Source organism: Equus quagga, chromosome 18, assembly GCF_021613505.1.
Source record: "Equus quagga isolate Etosha38 chromosome 18, UCLA_HA_Equagga_1.0, whole genome shotgun sequence".
In the NCBI taxonomy this organism is placed as follows: Eukaryota; Metazoa; Chordata; class Mammalia; order Perissodactyla; family Equidae; genus Equus; species Equus quagga.
In genome coordinates this window covers 24,144,626-24,159,519 of record NC_060284.1, presented here as the reverse complement: position 1 = coordinate 24,159,519, position 14,894 = coordinate 24,144,626, and the positions used below count along the sequence as shown (strand labels likewise).

The 14,894-nt window shown below is 35.2% G+C and overlaps 1 protein-coding gene across 1 annotated transcript in view; it reads right to left on the bottom strand.

Moving 5' to 3' along the window:
• The window catches only part of PKN2 (protein kinase N2), a 147,850-nt gene that overhangs the window by 98,181 nt on the left and 34,775 nt on the right, over window positions 1-14,894 (bottom strand). The window contains exon 2 of the mRNA XM_046645588.1: window positions 3,342-3,642. Within this exon, the coding sequence (XP_046501544.1) occupies window positions 3,342-3,642 (301 nt within the window). The remainder of the gene's footprint in view (window positions 1-3,341; window positions 3,643-14,894) is intronic.

Genomic DNA, 14,894 nt, shown 5'->3' with positions numbered 1-14,894 from the left:
TGCTCTGATTCAGCAGCCTGGGGTTCGCCAGTTTGGATTCTGGGTATGGACCTACACGCTGCTCATCAAGCCATGCTGTGGCATCATCCCACATAGAAGAACCAGAATGACTTACAACTAGGATATACAACTTTGCTCTGGGGTTTTGAGGAGAAAAAAATCCTTATTTTACAAATAAGAAACTAAAGATCAATACAGTTAATTATTGCAGATGTGAATTAAGGGCAAGCCTCCTAACTACTTACACAGTAATCATTTATACAACGCAGACTTAAATTTTGTCCCTCTTTCCTTGAATCATTGATTCTGCTTACATACCCCCAAGACAAGAGGAATTAGCCAAATACTTGTGCTATTAATCCACATACTTTAGAGAACTGAACGCAAAGTACTATGTCCTTGAATTTCCTTGTTGGACCTAATCTAAAATAAATGGTTTTGTTTACCTTAGTACACAATGTAAAACATATACAATTTTATGGCAATCTGATCTAAAATTAATGTTGAACTACCTTTAATCTTCTATGGTGGTGGTGTTGCTTTTAATGCTCTCAAATAAGTAGTGAGGGAAAAAGAAAAAAACTTATGACCAAGTTGTGTGAATATGCCATCTGCAAAGAAAACTATTTTTTTAATAAATCTTTTTTTTTGAGGAAGATTAGCCCTGAGCTAACATCTGCCACCAATCCTCCACTTTTTGCTGAGAAAGACTGGCCCTGAGCTAACATCTGTGCCCATCTTCCTCTACTTTAGATGTAGGACGCCTGCCACAGCCTGGCTTGACAAGCAGTGCGTAGGCCCGCACCCGGGATCTGAACCGGTGAACCCTGGGCCGCTGAAGTAGAGCACACGAACTTAACCGCTGCGCCACCAGGCTGGCCCCTTAACAAATTCAAATTTTAACCAACTTGTCAAGTTTATTCTAAACAAACTGAAGTATTAAGAAATCACAGTAGAAAGTTATATTTCGTATAACATTTGCGCTAGCAATTACATGAAAAGTCAATATTAAAAATGATCAGTAAAGAAAGTTTCTACATTTCTATATCCTAAAACTTTTATTTGATGTTTTGTTCCCCAAGTTATTAAATTTTAAAGTACCATGATAAATTATGCTTTGGTATTAATTTCAAGAACTAATATAAGATTTTTACTCAGTTTTTTTTTTTGAGATATAGTATTTGCAATTAAACACCTACTATGTTCTAGGCTCTATAATAAGCCTTGAAAATAGATGAATGAAAAACATGTCCCTGCTCTCAGAGATCATACAGTTTAGGAAGTGATATAAACATGTACAGAAACGAATTTCAATACAACAATGAATGGACAAAGAAGAACAGAGAAGATAATCAGAGAAAGTCAAGGAAGGTTTCACAGTGATATTCAAATAGGCTTTTGAGGGAGAAAAGGAATTTGCTGGTAGGACTTACAGGCCATGTCTTTAAATGAAACTGTAGGAAAGACAAATCTAATCTAAAGTGATTGAAGGTAGACCAGTGGTTGCCTAAAGCCAGGGGTGGGATTTGGAGATTGACTGGGAAGTATGTATACAAGAGAACCACTGAAGTGATGGACATGTTCAGGATCACCGGTTGTAGCGACGGTTAGCTGGGTATACACGTATTAAAACTCATTAAATCGTACACTTAAAATATATGCATTTTATCATATGTAATATACTTCAGTAAAGGCAATTTTTAAAAAGGAACTGAGGAAACCAAATGGGCTACTTTTTGTGTGGCAAAAACTCTTCTATAGCCAATTAGAGGTAGTTATCAGTATTCTGTGAGGATGAAAATGTTTTCTCAAAATAAACAGAGTTTAAAGCTGCAGCACAGTTTCTTCTTTTGGACCTCTCCTAAAGAAGCAACAGGCAAAAAATGTAGAGCTCGGCAGAGTTCCAACAGAACAGGCTATTTCCAAGTTTATATGATATTGCTAAAAAAAGCATTTTCATAATACAAATTTTCAATCATAATGTAATTATTAAATGTGTGGGTAGGAGAAGACTAGATGAGGAGTTAAAGAGTTCTTTGGCTAACTTTGTGATTCCGGGCAAATTAATTCCCATCCTTGGGATTATTTCAGCTCTAAAATAAGAAGGCTGGTTTCTCTAGGATTTCTTTCATTTTTAAGATTCAATTATTCTTATAAGGTTGAAATCTCTACATAGAGTCTCCAAGTGAAATCCCTAAGTTAAATCTCAGATGTTGAAAATGATCCATTAAAACAAGTTCTATCAAGTACTGAGTATCAGAAGTATTTTATGCAACTTTTGAGATTAATAATTTAAGGTTCTTAGTAAACTTTATGTATTTTCTTAATCAAATTTAATTTTACTTATATCTGTTATTTCTTATTAGCTAATCACAAAGGTCCTTCTAAAAATTCTACAGTACTAGATACATTACTCTCTATATAATCATTCCTTTTCTTTGCAAATGAAGAAATTGAGGATTATAGAGATCAACCTTACTAAAAACATCATCTTTGCAAAGACAAAACTATTAAATCAAATGTGTCATATAATTTTTTAAGTACAAAGTTTTAGAAGGAATGTATATATGGATGGATGGACATTGGTACAAATATAGAAAACTTTTCCTGGAAGGATATACAACAACAAGTTAATAACACTATCTTTGGGGAGAGAGTTTAGGGTGGAGAGAGGTAATTTTTCTATTTTTATTTTCTGTACCATGGAAAAATTTCCAAAATGAACATTTGTTACTTCCATTGTTTAAAAATTATGCTCTTAAATTGGACTTCTGGGCTATATTTTCCTTTTATTTTCTATATTTAAGGGGAAAAAAAGTATTGTTTGGCTTTTGAAATTTTCTTCTTTTTTAAACAATATGCCTGGTGGTTTCATTAATTCAGTAGCTTAGAGCATGAAGAACAAAGGTCATAAGTTTTATTAATTACACTTGCAAAGAATAAAAATATCCCTTGGTCATACAATGCATTTTTAACTTTAAAAAGTCATCTGGCAAACTCATCCTACTGATCACAAGGATGAATCAGGTAAGAGCATGTGGTTGACTTAATACAAAACATTAATACTGGAAAATAACTAAGTAATGTCTTACTGACAGAGGGTAAGAGAATAGACAGCAGAGTTAGTCATCTCTAAGTAAACATTTCAATTTTCATATTCATCAACCCACTGTACTTCTGAATAGAATATAAACAAGACCTTAACTGCAAAAAAAAAAAAAATAAAGACCCTGTACTTTCAGAAAAGCTAAAAACTGTATATGTCACAAATCTTACTGTTTTTAAAAATGATTCAATTCTTATTGGTATACCATATAAACATCAAATACAATATGTATTACCTGTAACATCTTCTGGATCTGATACAACAATATGTGCATTTAGTTCCTGTAGCTTATGATGCAGTTCTTCTAATTTTTTATTTGATTTTTTTAAAATGTTGTCCACATAAGCCAAATTTTTTTTATCTGTTGTGACTTTCCTCAGATTTTCAGCTCCTTCTTTGATTTTCAGTTCTTTCCTTATTTCTCTCTTGATTCGATCCTTGATATCATCCAATCTCTGTTGCACCATAGTATCTGAAAAGTCTAATTTTTGAACGGCACTCACATTCTCAGAAAATGGAAGACCTCGGGAATCTCCCTACAGAAAAAAAGAAACATACAAATGGGGGAGTTTAGGAAAGTGAGCTACTCAGTAAAATGTGCAGCATAAGAATAAAACTGCATAAAGTGATTATTAAGTACATTACATTTAATTCTTCCCTTAATAAGCAACAGACTATTTATTTACCTTTATTATAACCATACAGAATCATAAGTTCGAAAACTCTGCCCACTTACTAAATAGCATTACCTGACAAAATTATATTAAAACAAACACATTTACACACAAAAGCATCTTACAGTTGTATAAAGATAGTGGATTTTTGATATCCTATGAACCAAAGTTGGTGGTCTAGTGATTAAGATTCGGCACTCTCACAGGTCAGGGAACGATACCACCCATCTGTTGGTTGCCATGCTGTGGTAGCTGTGTGTTGCTGTGATGCTGAAAGCTATGCCACCGGTATTTCAAACACCAGCAGGGTCGCCCATAGTGGACAGGTCTCAGTGGAGCTTCCAGACTAAGATGGACTAGGAAGAAGGATCTGGCCACCCACTTCTGAAAAAATATGCCATGAGGACCCTATGAATAGCAGTGAAGCACTGTCTGATATAGTGCCAGAAGATGAGAGGATGGTACATCCAGGCAGGATTCCACTGTACACAGAGTCTCTAGGAGTTGGAATCAATTCCACGATACTAACTACAATGAACCCAAACTAGATCCTAATCCCTACACTGTGAATCTTGGGCATGTTATTTAACCTTTCAAATACTCAGTTTAATCATCTGTAAAATCTAAATAATAACATTAGCCACCTTTCAGAGAGACTTTGATAACTCAAACTATTGTATGTGAAGCTCCAAATACAATTCTTGGCACACTGTGGTCACTTAATAAGTGAAAATTCCTATTAACTTCCATAGGTGAGATAAACTCCATTTATCTTCTATAAGAAACTTCTTAAAAATAAACTAATATTGGCAAAATAAAATAAAGTTACATCCTTATGATCACTTTTTAGTTAATGAATTAAATGTGTCAAGGCTTGGGGAGACTATTCAGAACTCTATTTACATATTTCATGGCTAACTATCCCAATGGACAATTTGGTTGACTCACTACAAAATCATCATTACTAGAAAATATGTTTAAATTATGTCCTACTGATAGAAGCTAAGACAATACGCAGCACTAGTTATTCATATTAAAATGAAAATTGAATCAGGTAAACACATCTATTCGACATTTAAAACAACCAAAGCTATCTTCTAGGTATTTGTATATCATTCACTATTTTAAACTCCATTACTATAATACTATTGGTTTTTAAATTTTTAATTTCTGAAACTAGAGAATGTTTACCTTTGAGAAGAGGAATTGAGTGTGTGAAGGACATAAAAAAGAGAGAGATTTACATTTCACTGTGTACCCTTTATGTACCTGTTGAACCACAGACCTAATTAATTAGAAGATTTTCTTTAATTTTGGGGGCAATTCATCACAACCAGATAAATAAGTTCTATTTAAATTCTTGGTGTAAATACTTTTTACATCTAATTCTTAACTTCTAAAAAACATGTATCTTGCAAATAGTGAGTTAATAGATGGCAAGATGTGGGATCTAGTCTTGGCTTTGGTACCAATTTACCCTGTGCCAACAGGTATACTATGCAAAACACGAAGTAGTTGATCTATAAATCTGTTCTTAACCTTTGTGGGGCCAAGAACCCTTTTGATACTCCAACAAAAAACAGTAGAACAGAGAAAATTCTGTGTTTGTATGTACAATTTCCAGGATCCATGGATCTTAGATTAAGAATCGTTGGGATAGGTGATCTACACCTACTGGCCTTAAATTTTGGATTCTTATCTACGGGGATACACAATGATTTTCTAACTGGGCCAAAACAGTGTCTAGGTTTTTCACTATTTATAAGGGAATATAAGTCCTATCACCCATTTATTCAGTTTCCAAACTTTATGAATCCATCGTTGGCTGGTTATTCATAACGCTAGCACACATGACCACTGTCAAAAAATCCGAATTTCTGCTGTCTAGCTTCAGGTAAAATGGACTGAGGCAAACAATTCTCCCATGAAAAAGTTTAATCTAATTACATTCTTCTAGATATTTTTATTTCTATCTGAACAGACTTAAAAAACATTTACATGAACTGCTTTCACAAATTTGTGATTTAATATTATGTACTAAGCCAAATGTTCCCTAAACTTCTTGATTCACAGTGACCTTAGTGTCTCAGTAATTTTTTTCCTTATGCCCCAAAAGCCAAAATAAATATCTAACAATTTTGTTTATTAAGTAGTAAGGTCCAAATAACTTAAATACTTACGTCATAACTTAATAGCTGTTTGAAACGAAACAAATTGAAAGAAAAAATTACATTTTTATTTCACTCTTTAATAACCACAGTTACTTATTAATGTGATGTGTCTGCCTGTTGGTTACTTCATAATTTCCCAAACCTTGAAATCATATTGGACACTCCTGTCCTCATTTCGTATTCCACCATACAAAGATAATGTAGAATAATCTAAGATTGAAACTTAACTAATTCCAGTTAGTTCACATGGTATCGAACAAATGGTGCCAGTGTGTTTCCCTGAAAAATTTAAAACATACTGCAGGATCCTGAGAGTTTGCTGAGGCACCCCAGAAAGCCTTGTTACACAGTTTGAGAACTGTGGTACTAAGATTTAAAGGCTGTTTTTAAAAAAACCTGTTATATGAAAATGGCTACTGTATTCGATGTGAAACCTTTGAAGGCAATTGCCTACTACAACTTCCATTTCTTTTCAATTTGCTCTCTAAATTCCAATCATATCAAATTACAGAAATTTACTGCCAGAGACAATCTCTCTTGGCTCAGCTACTACTGTGCACGAAGCAACTTTGGGATGTACCACCTCTCCCTCTTCAACTATCAATTCCTAGTCCCTTCTTTTGTCAGTTAATTTCTACTTTCTTTTTTCAAAATTCATCACAATTTTTCCTTGGAAAGAATTCCCCCGCCTATGCTCTTAGAATTTAGATAAAATACTCTCCTGTGTGCTTTGATATTGTGGATCTTATTTAAACAATCATCCCTTTTCTTATCTGACAACCCTAAAGACTATGAGCAATTTGAGGGCAGGGCTTATGCCTGGCAGAGTAGTTCTGTTTTGTTTACTCAACGACATGCCCAATATATTATTTAATATTCTTCTAAGATTCAGGAAAATACGTCATTGCTGAAAAAGTCATGCTTTCCTCTTCCTGATAAAGACAACTCATACCCCAGGAAGCTCAAAGGCAAACTGATAGTCAATCATAGCAACTATATTAGCTAGAACTAGATATGAGCTATATGTGGTTAGCATGTTTGCTTCCTCTTCCTTTTCATAGGCCTGAATTTTTAGTAACCATACTTTTACTCCCTTCTTTTGTTGTGACATGACTCAAATACCTTTTGGAAAGGAGCAGGAGATATATACAACATAATTAGTAATTTAAAATAAACAAATGCCCTCTGAGAGCAGACAGGAAAGATTACAGTACTTTCTATTACTCCTTTCCTAAAAATTTTGGTTGCAATAAACTGTGAAAGTTACTGGAAAATATAATTTTCTTGGAAATTTGGAACTGAAATAAGATATTCCATCTATTAAATTATGTCTCTACCCTAAAAAAATTAATAAAAACAAATAATTAAAAAAAATTATATCATAAAAGACAGGAATCAGTACTAGGTAATGAAATAATATTCTTGACACAGGTAAAATAAATTAGCCTCAGGAAAATAAATAGCTGTTTAACCAGTGAAAATCTTCAATGATAATCTTTGTCTCAGTAGGTTCTATTACAGGCAGTAGTAACTGTCTACACCATCTACACTATACTAATTTATGTTTGAAAGCTTAACACTTTCATCCACCATTCACATCTCTTTTCTACTCTATAAAATTTCACGCCTCCTCCAAAAGTAAACAGCAGATACCTTTACTCATCAAAGTTAGATTCAATCTCTAATCACAAACTCCCTTTAAAATTTATTAATATACTCAGAAAGGCTGGAGATAAAAGAAAAACACAAAAGAACTAATCCTAGGCATAAAACTAAGCTCCTAACAGTATTCATGATCCTCCACCAATCATCCACACATAAAAGAAACCCCACAATTCTCATACTTTTACCACTGAAATCACAAGCTTAGCCACTCCATTTTAGTCAAATTAATCTAACACTTTGCTGTTTACATTCTTTTACTGGGTCTGTCCTTCTTATGTCCTATTCCTTTCCCTATCAATCTAGACAAAATACTTGTTTGAGAAATATTTCAAGTCTTCATGATTAATTCTACCTACCGATTTCCAATGTACTTTAAATTTCATATCATTCATATCCTTAATACAGTCATTCAGATGGGTCAAATCCAAACACAAGGAAACCATTAGCAAAATCAATACCCTCAGGATTTATGGTAGAACAATTGAAATGATTTTTAGGTAAGTTGGTTTCAAGTGGCCAAATAAATGAAAGAAGGAATAGAGACCTCAATGAATAAAAAACAAAGAGTAAAAATTAGATGGATTTCAAAGGAACCAAAATAAATTACAAAATTAACTGGTTACGTTAAATAGCAGTTTAGGCCAAGATAATGAATTAGTATTCTAGCAGATAGATAACTGAGGAAATTACCTTGAATTCATCACCCAGAGAAACACGAAATTAAAAGACATGGAAGATAAAATGAGAAGACCCAAGATGCATCTAGCAAGAGTTCCAAATTAAGAGAATCAAAAAGACGGGGGAGAACCACTACATGAAGAGAGAAACGGATGAGAATTTTCCAGAATTGAAGAATGATATAAATCCTTAGAATGGCAGTTCACGCCAACTTGCAAATAAGATTAAATGAAAACACTAACAAAAGTAAAAGAGGGAAAAGGTATTTTATCTACAAATGAATGACAATTAGATCAACAGAAGACTTTTCCTTAGTAACAACAGAAGCCCCAAACTATCAAACTTATATAATGGATTTTCATCCTTTATCTTAAGAGACTTATATTTTGCTAAGGCTTTCTATAAAATTACAATAAAAAAATCTGCTTCAAAATATTTACATTGCAGGGAAAATTACAGATGAACTAAACCAGTGTCCATATTATACTTACATCATTCCTCTGTTCACTAATCATGTATGTGTTAATTAAAGAAAACTTGTGCTGTGGCAGAAAAGACCATACAATTTTTACCTCAAATTGACAAAGGTTTTTCTAATCATACTGTTGGCAATAATCCAGATATAAGCTGTAAACTATTATAAAAGTTGAAAATATGTAACAAGAAACTTAACAATAGTCATTCCCTTTGATTCAGTAATTCTAATTCTAGAAATATAACTTACGAAAATAAGTAGAAATTATTACTACACAGAATGGTCAATTCAGCAAGTTATGAATTAATCAATAATATGTGCTGGTCACAGACAAACTTTCCTATAAAGTTTACAAACAGCAGAGCTTTAGATCAACTTATAGGAAAGAAAAAGTTCAAGATGCTAAGTAAGCATCATAACAAAATTCAGAATTTCAAACAGTCTAAGGAATAAGAAAAGGTTTCTCTTACTTATGCCCTTTATAATTCCACAGCAGTATGTCCAACCGATATATTGCTGCTATGTACACACAGTTTTATTTCAAATTATGTTTAAAATAAGAATGGAAAAAAGAAAAGACTGGAAGGAAAGAGATTAAAATATTAACAATTATCTCTGGGTAAAAAATTAAGAAGGATTTTCATGTTGTTCTTCAAAGTTTTCCTATTTTCTCAATTTCTCAGCAATAAATATATGCTGCCTACCTAATAAGAAGGGAAAGACATTATTTAAAAGAAACCAAAAGTAACCTTCACTTTAAGTTCTGGTAAATGTAAAAGCTTAAAATGATTTCTTCCACCCTACAGTATACCTGCTATTAACTAGGTTACTCTGAGTCAATACAATTCTACCACAAGGGATGAGACTACACATTCCACTCTAATTAGACCACATCATGTGCCAGCCAAGTATTTCAAATACACAAAAGTGTTAATATGCATTTGATAAATACAACTATTTTTATTGTATGAAGTAATGAAATTCTTATCTGTAGACTAAAACATAAATTGACATTTTCAATTTACTACATTTCAACAAACTCACAGTGAGGTTATGAAAAACACTAAAATAAGAACAGGATCAGATTCAAAGAACAAAATGAAGAAAAAATCTGTCACTTACAACCAAGTACTTTAGGGAGAGACAGCAAAGGATGTTTACTCCTCACTGGCCAAGTTCCCAGAGAAGTGAAAAAGCTGTTACTTTCTCTACATTATAGAAATGCAAAGCAGTCTGACCTGATAGATGCCAAGAATCTTAGAGCACCCATGAAAACTCACTGGGTACAATGATTCATAAACTGTTTTAGCTAGAAGAAATTTCAAAGATCATAAAGCCTAACTCTCTTGATTTTAGTTTTGAGAAAAGCAGGTTCAAAGCAGCTAAGCAAGTTACCTAAGGTCACAAAGAAGTCAGTGACCTGGCAGGGTGCAGCATATTAGCATATCTCTTGACTCCTAGCTTGGTGCTCTTTTACTCCACACTGCCTTCTTAGGAGGAGATTTTTGGAGTATCCATTTCCCTATATTTGAACTTTTGCATTCATTAGTGGATATTATGTGCCTCAAATCAGGGATATTGGCAGGAAATTACTCTCTAATTTCACCCTAATCCAACCCTGTGTCTCAGGGCAGAATGGTTTCAAACCAGAAACCAAGAAACCAGTCCTAACAGCAGAGCTCTGTCACTAGCTATGCAACCCAAGCATGTTATCCTATCTCTCTGTACCTGTTTGCTCAACTGCAAAATGATGTTTGGCTTTTCTATCTTAGTTTTTAAAACTTCATACTTCATTTATTCAAAACATTAACTGAATGCTAGGCAACAGAAATGACACAATCCTGGATTCTTTTCAGGTACGCAATTTATTAAGGAAGACAGATATGAAAACCAAACATAATCTGAAGAGGTAGCAAAACTTTACACAAATGTAGGCCATATTGTGTGTGTGTGTGTGTGTGTGTGTGTGTGTGTTAACAGAAGGCTCAGTTAGAATGTAGTATGATGGAAAGAACTAAGCGTTTGGAGTCAGACTGGCCAAGTATAAATTCTGATACTGCAACCATGCTAAAGCTTCGATTTTTTCATCTGCAAAATGGAATTATTACAACTACCTTGACTATATTATTTCGAAGTCTGCTAATGGCTATGCCTACAACTAAGAAATATGCTTTCATAGCAATAATATAGTTCCTGGCACATAGCACTTAAGCAGATAGTACTCAGCACCTACATAATACCATCCTCCCTTTATCCTTACTAAAAAAACCTTTCATTTTTTTCAAATGCGACAGAGTGCACAGATAAAATTCTCATTTCACCAGATCCTCTTACAGCTAGAAATAGCCACATGACAATTCTTGTCAAAGAGAAGTAAGCCCATGATTTGGGGGAAAAAGGTTTCCACTTCTCCCTTTCTTTTTGCCTAGAATGCAGACCCAAGGCCTGAAGGTACAGAAGTCATCCTGTGACAATAGGGGCAAATAGGACAAAACCCAACACACTAAGGAAGGCAAAGCAGAGAGAAAGAGCCTAAGACACTGATGGCTTTATTGAACTGCTACACAAGTCCTAGACTGCCTACCTTGGATTTCTTGTTTGAGATGAAATATAAATATCTATTTGGTTAAGGATCACATAGGGCCTTGTAGGTCAATATAAAGACTTTGGCTTTTACTCTGAGTGAAATAGGGTAGAGCTTAGTCAAAGAAGCGATATGGCATGACCTCCTGTGTTAAGAGTAGATCTGAGGGGAGGCAGGGAAAAGCAGGGAAACCTGTTACGAAGCTATGGTAGATTGTTGCAAAATGGCCTCAAAGGAATCCTGCCTCTCTGCATTCATATTGTTATGTAGCCCCCTTCCACAGTGACTCAAGGCTAGCATTTTGACTTACTCTGACTGACAGTGTGATGGAAGTGACATGCTGATGATGGGCAGGGAGTTCCAAGCAGAGGCCTCAAGAGGATTCACACCTTCTGTTTTTGTCCTTGAAAACTCAACTACTATTTTAAAAAGTCCAGACTACTCTACTAGAGAGAAAGCACCTAAAGGACGAAAGAAACCACATGAAGAGAGATCATGTGGAAGAGAACTGAAGGACTCCAGCTGTTCCAGCCATTCCAGCTGAGGCACCAGACATGTGAGTGAGGCCATAGTGGACATTCCAGTTCAGCTTAGCCACCAGATGAATGCAGCTGCATAAGTGACCATAGGCAAGATCAACAGAAGAAACACTGATTATACCCACAGAATCTGGAGACAAGTTTGTTACACTACAATTAGATATGTTAGACAGAGGCTACTGCAGTAATCCAGACAGGAGGTAATGATAGCTATAAGCAGCCTTTTCAATTACAATGATTATTAATTACTTTTTGTTGACGCTCAAGAGAGAAAAGTGTAACAATCTAATCTGAGGAGTGGAGATGTCAATAACATTATAATTATGTTGAAAAAGATAAACCAATTTTCCTTTTCTTTCCCACTTTAAGCTCCCCCAACACTTTAAGAAGGAGGAAGGTAGAGACAACACTCCTCTTCTTTAAAAAAAGACCAAAACACCAGCATCATGGCAGAGTGAGCTCTTCCCTTAGACTCTCCCCTCTACGATACAACGAAAAGGACATTCATAAACCAACAGAGGATGTTCACACAACACAAAAGACATCTGAGAGACCCACGCAGGCATGTGTCTGAAGGTGGAAGTGCTAGATGCCCTTGAAGAATTGGAAGGAGGTAAGGGAACGACCTCTCCCTCCCAAATGGCAGCAACTCAGGGCACGAGACTGGGTCACAGGACTGCACACAGCTCTGAGAGTAGGGGGCATGGTGGCACTCTATGGGAATGGGACACCTTTGCTCTCCAAGTTCTCTCACAGCCCGTGGGAAAGACCCACACAGAGGTGGGTAAGCTATTGTGGGGGTATCTTCATCAAGCCAGCACTCCCGGAGAGCAGACAGCGAGGGCAGAATGAGAATGCCTGGGTGATCATGCTGGCAAAAGAAAGTGCCCTTCACCCTGCCTGGAACTCCAGCTCAGCTGTTCAACCAGAACGCCCACGCACAAGATAGAAAAGCAGCAGTTGTGGGCAAGTGAGCCATGGATTTCAGTGGACTCAGAATACACAGCTCGTGACCTCCACCCAATGGCAACAGGTGGGGTCTGCGACCAAATACTATCACTATGTAGAGGCACAAATCCACGCCATCAAACAATATAAAAAACATCTTAATACTCCAGAAGGAAAATGACAAGCACTCAGAAATCAATTGTGAAGGCACAGAAATTTATAATCTAAATGGAGGAGAATTCAAATAGCTATCATATAAAAACTCAGTGAGTACAAGAAAACACAGATAGTTCAATGAAATCAAGAACTTCTTCACATAAGAGACTGAAACTATAAAGAAAAATCAATCAGAAATGTTGGAGATGAAAAACACATGGATGAGATAAAGAAAAATCTGGACTCCCTGAACAACAGAGTTGATGTTATGGAGGAGTAAAACAGCAGTGTGGAGGACAGAAATATAGAAATGCTTCAGATGGAGAAGGAAAGGGAACTAACACTAAAGAGAAATGAAGAAATTCTCCAAGAAATATCTGACTCAATTAGGAAATACAACATAAAGATTATATGTTTTCCAGAGGGAGAAGAGAAGGAGAAAGGAGCCGAAAGCTTGTTCAAAGAAATAATAGCTGGGATCTTCCAAAACCTGAGGAAGGAGCTGGAAAAACAAGTGGAAGAAGCTAACAGATCTCCTAATTCTATCAATGTAAAAAGAGCTTCTCCAAGGTATATAGTAGTGGGCCAGTAAAAGTTGATGACAAACAAAAAATATTAAGGGCAGCAAGGCAGAAGAAAACAACTTACAAAGGAACTCCTATTAGGCTTTCAGCAGATTTCTCAGCAGAAACCTTATGGGCTAGGAGAGAGTGGAATGATATATTCAAAATTCTGAAAGACAAATATTTAGGATCAGCCAAGCAGACTCTATCCAGAGAAAACATCCTCCAGATATGTTGAAGAAATAAAAACTTTCCCAGATCAACAAAAGCTAAGGTAGCTCACTGCCACAAGACACCCCCAACAGGAAATGCTCAAGAAGGCCCTCATTCCTGGAGAAAAAAAAGAAATGGTTTACAAAGCCTTGAGCAAGGAGATAAAACAGGTAGACAAAAACAGAAAATTGCAGCTCTCTATCACAAAAGGTTAGCAAACAATTATAACATTAAAGATAAAGGGAAGGAAAACACCAAAAATAAACATAATCTCAGCATTTTAACCACAAACTCACAATACAAGATAGAATAAGTTGTAACAATAACTTAGAAAGAAAAGAAGGGATGGAATCAGCTTAGTCTAAGGAAATAAGAAGCTATCAGAAAAAGGACTATCTCATCTACAAGATTTTTTATATAAACCTCATGGTAACCACTAAACAAATAATCAGAACAGAGACACAAATGATAAATAAAAAGTAAGAAAACCATCACAGAGAACTACCAAAGTGAATTGGTAGTCCAAAATACATGCGATGAAAAAGAAGGGAAATGCAAAAGAACCGGATAATTAACAATAAAATGGCAGCTTAATTAAGCCCTCATAGTTCAATAATCACTCTAAATATAAAAGGATTGGAGTCTCCAATCAAAAGACAAAGAGTGGTGGGATGCATTAAAAAACAAGGCCCAACAATATGCCACCTCAAGGAAACACACCTCAGCTCTAAAGATAAACACAGGCTCAGAGCAAAGAGACAGAAGATGATACTTCAAGCTAATGGCATACAAAAGAAAGCAAGTGTTGTCAAGCTTATATCAGACAAAGTAGACTTCAAGACAAAACAGGTAAAGAGAGAAAAAGAGGGACAGCATGTAACGATAAAAGGGCCACTCCATCAAGAAGACGTAACTCTTATAAATACTTATGCACCAAACACAGAAGAACCAAAGTACATAAACCAACTACTAACAAACCTAAAAGGAGATATTAACTACACAATAAATACTACAGCAACTTAACACTCCACCACTTACATCAATGGATAAATCATCCAGACAGAAAGTCATCAAGGAAATAGTGGATTTCAATGAAAAACTAAATGAAATGGATTTAATAGA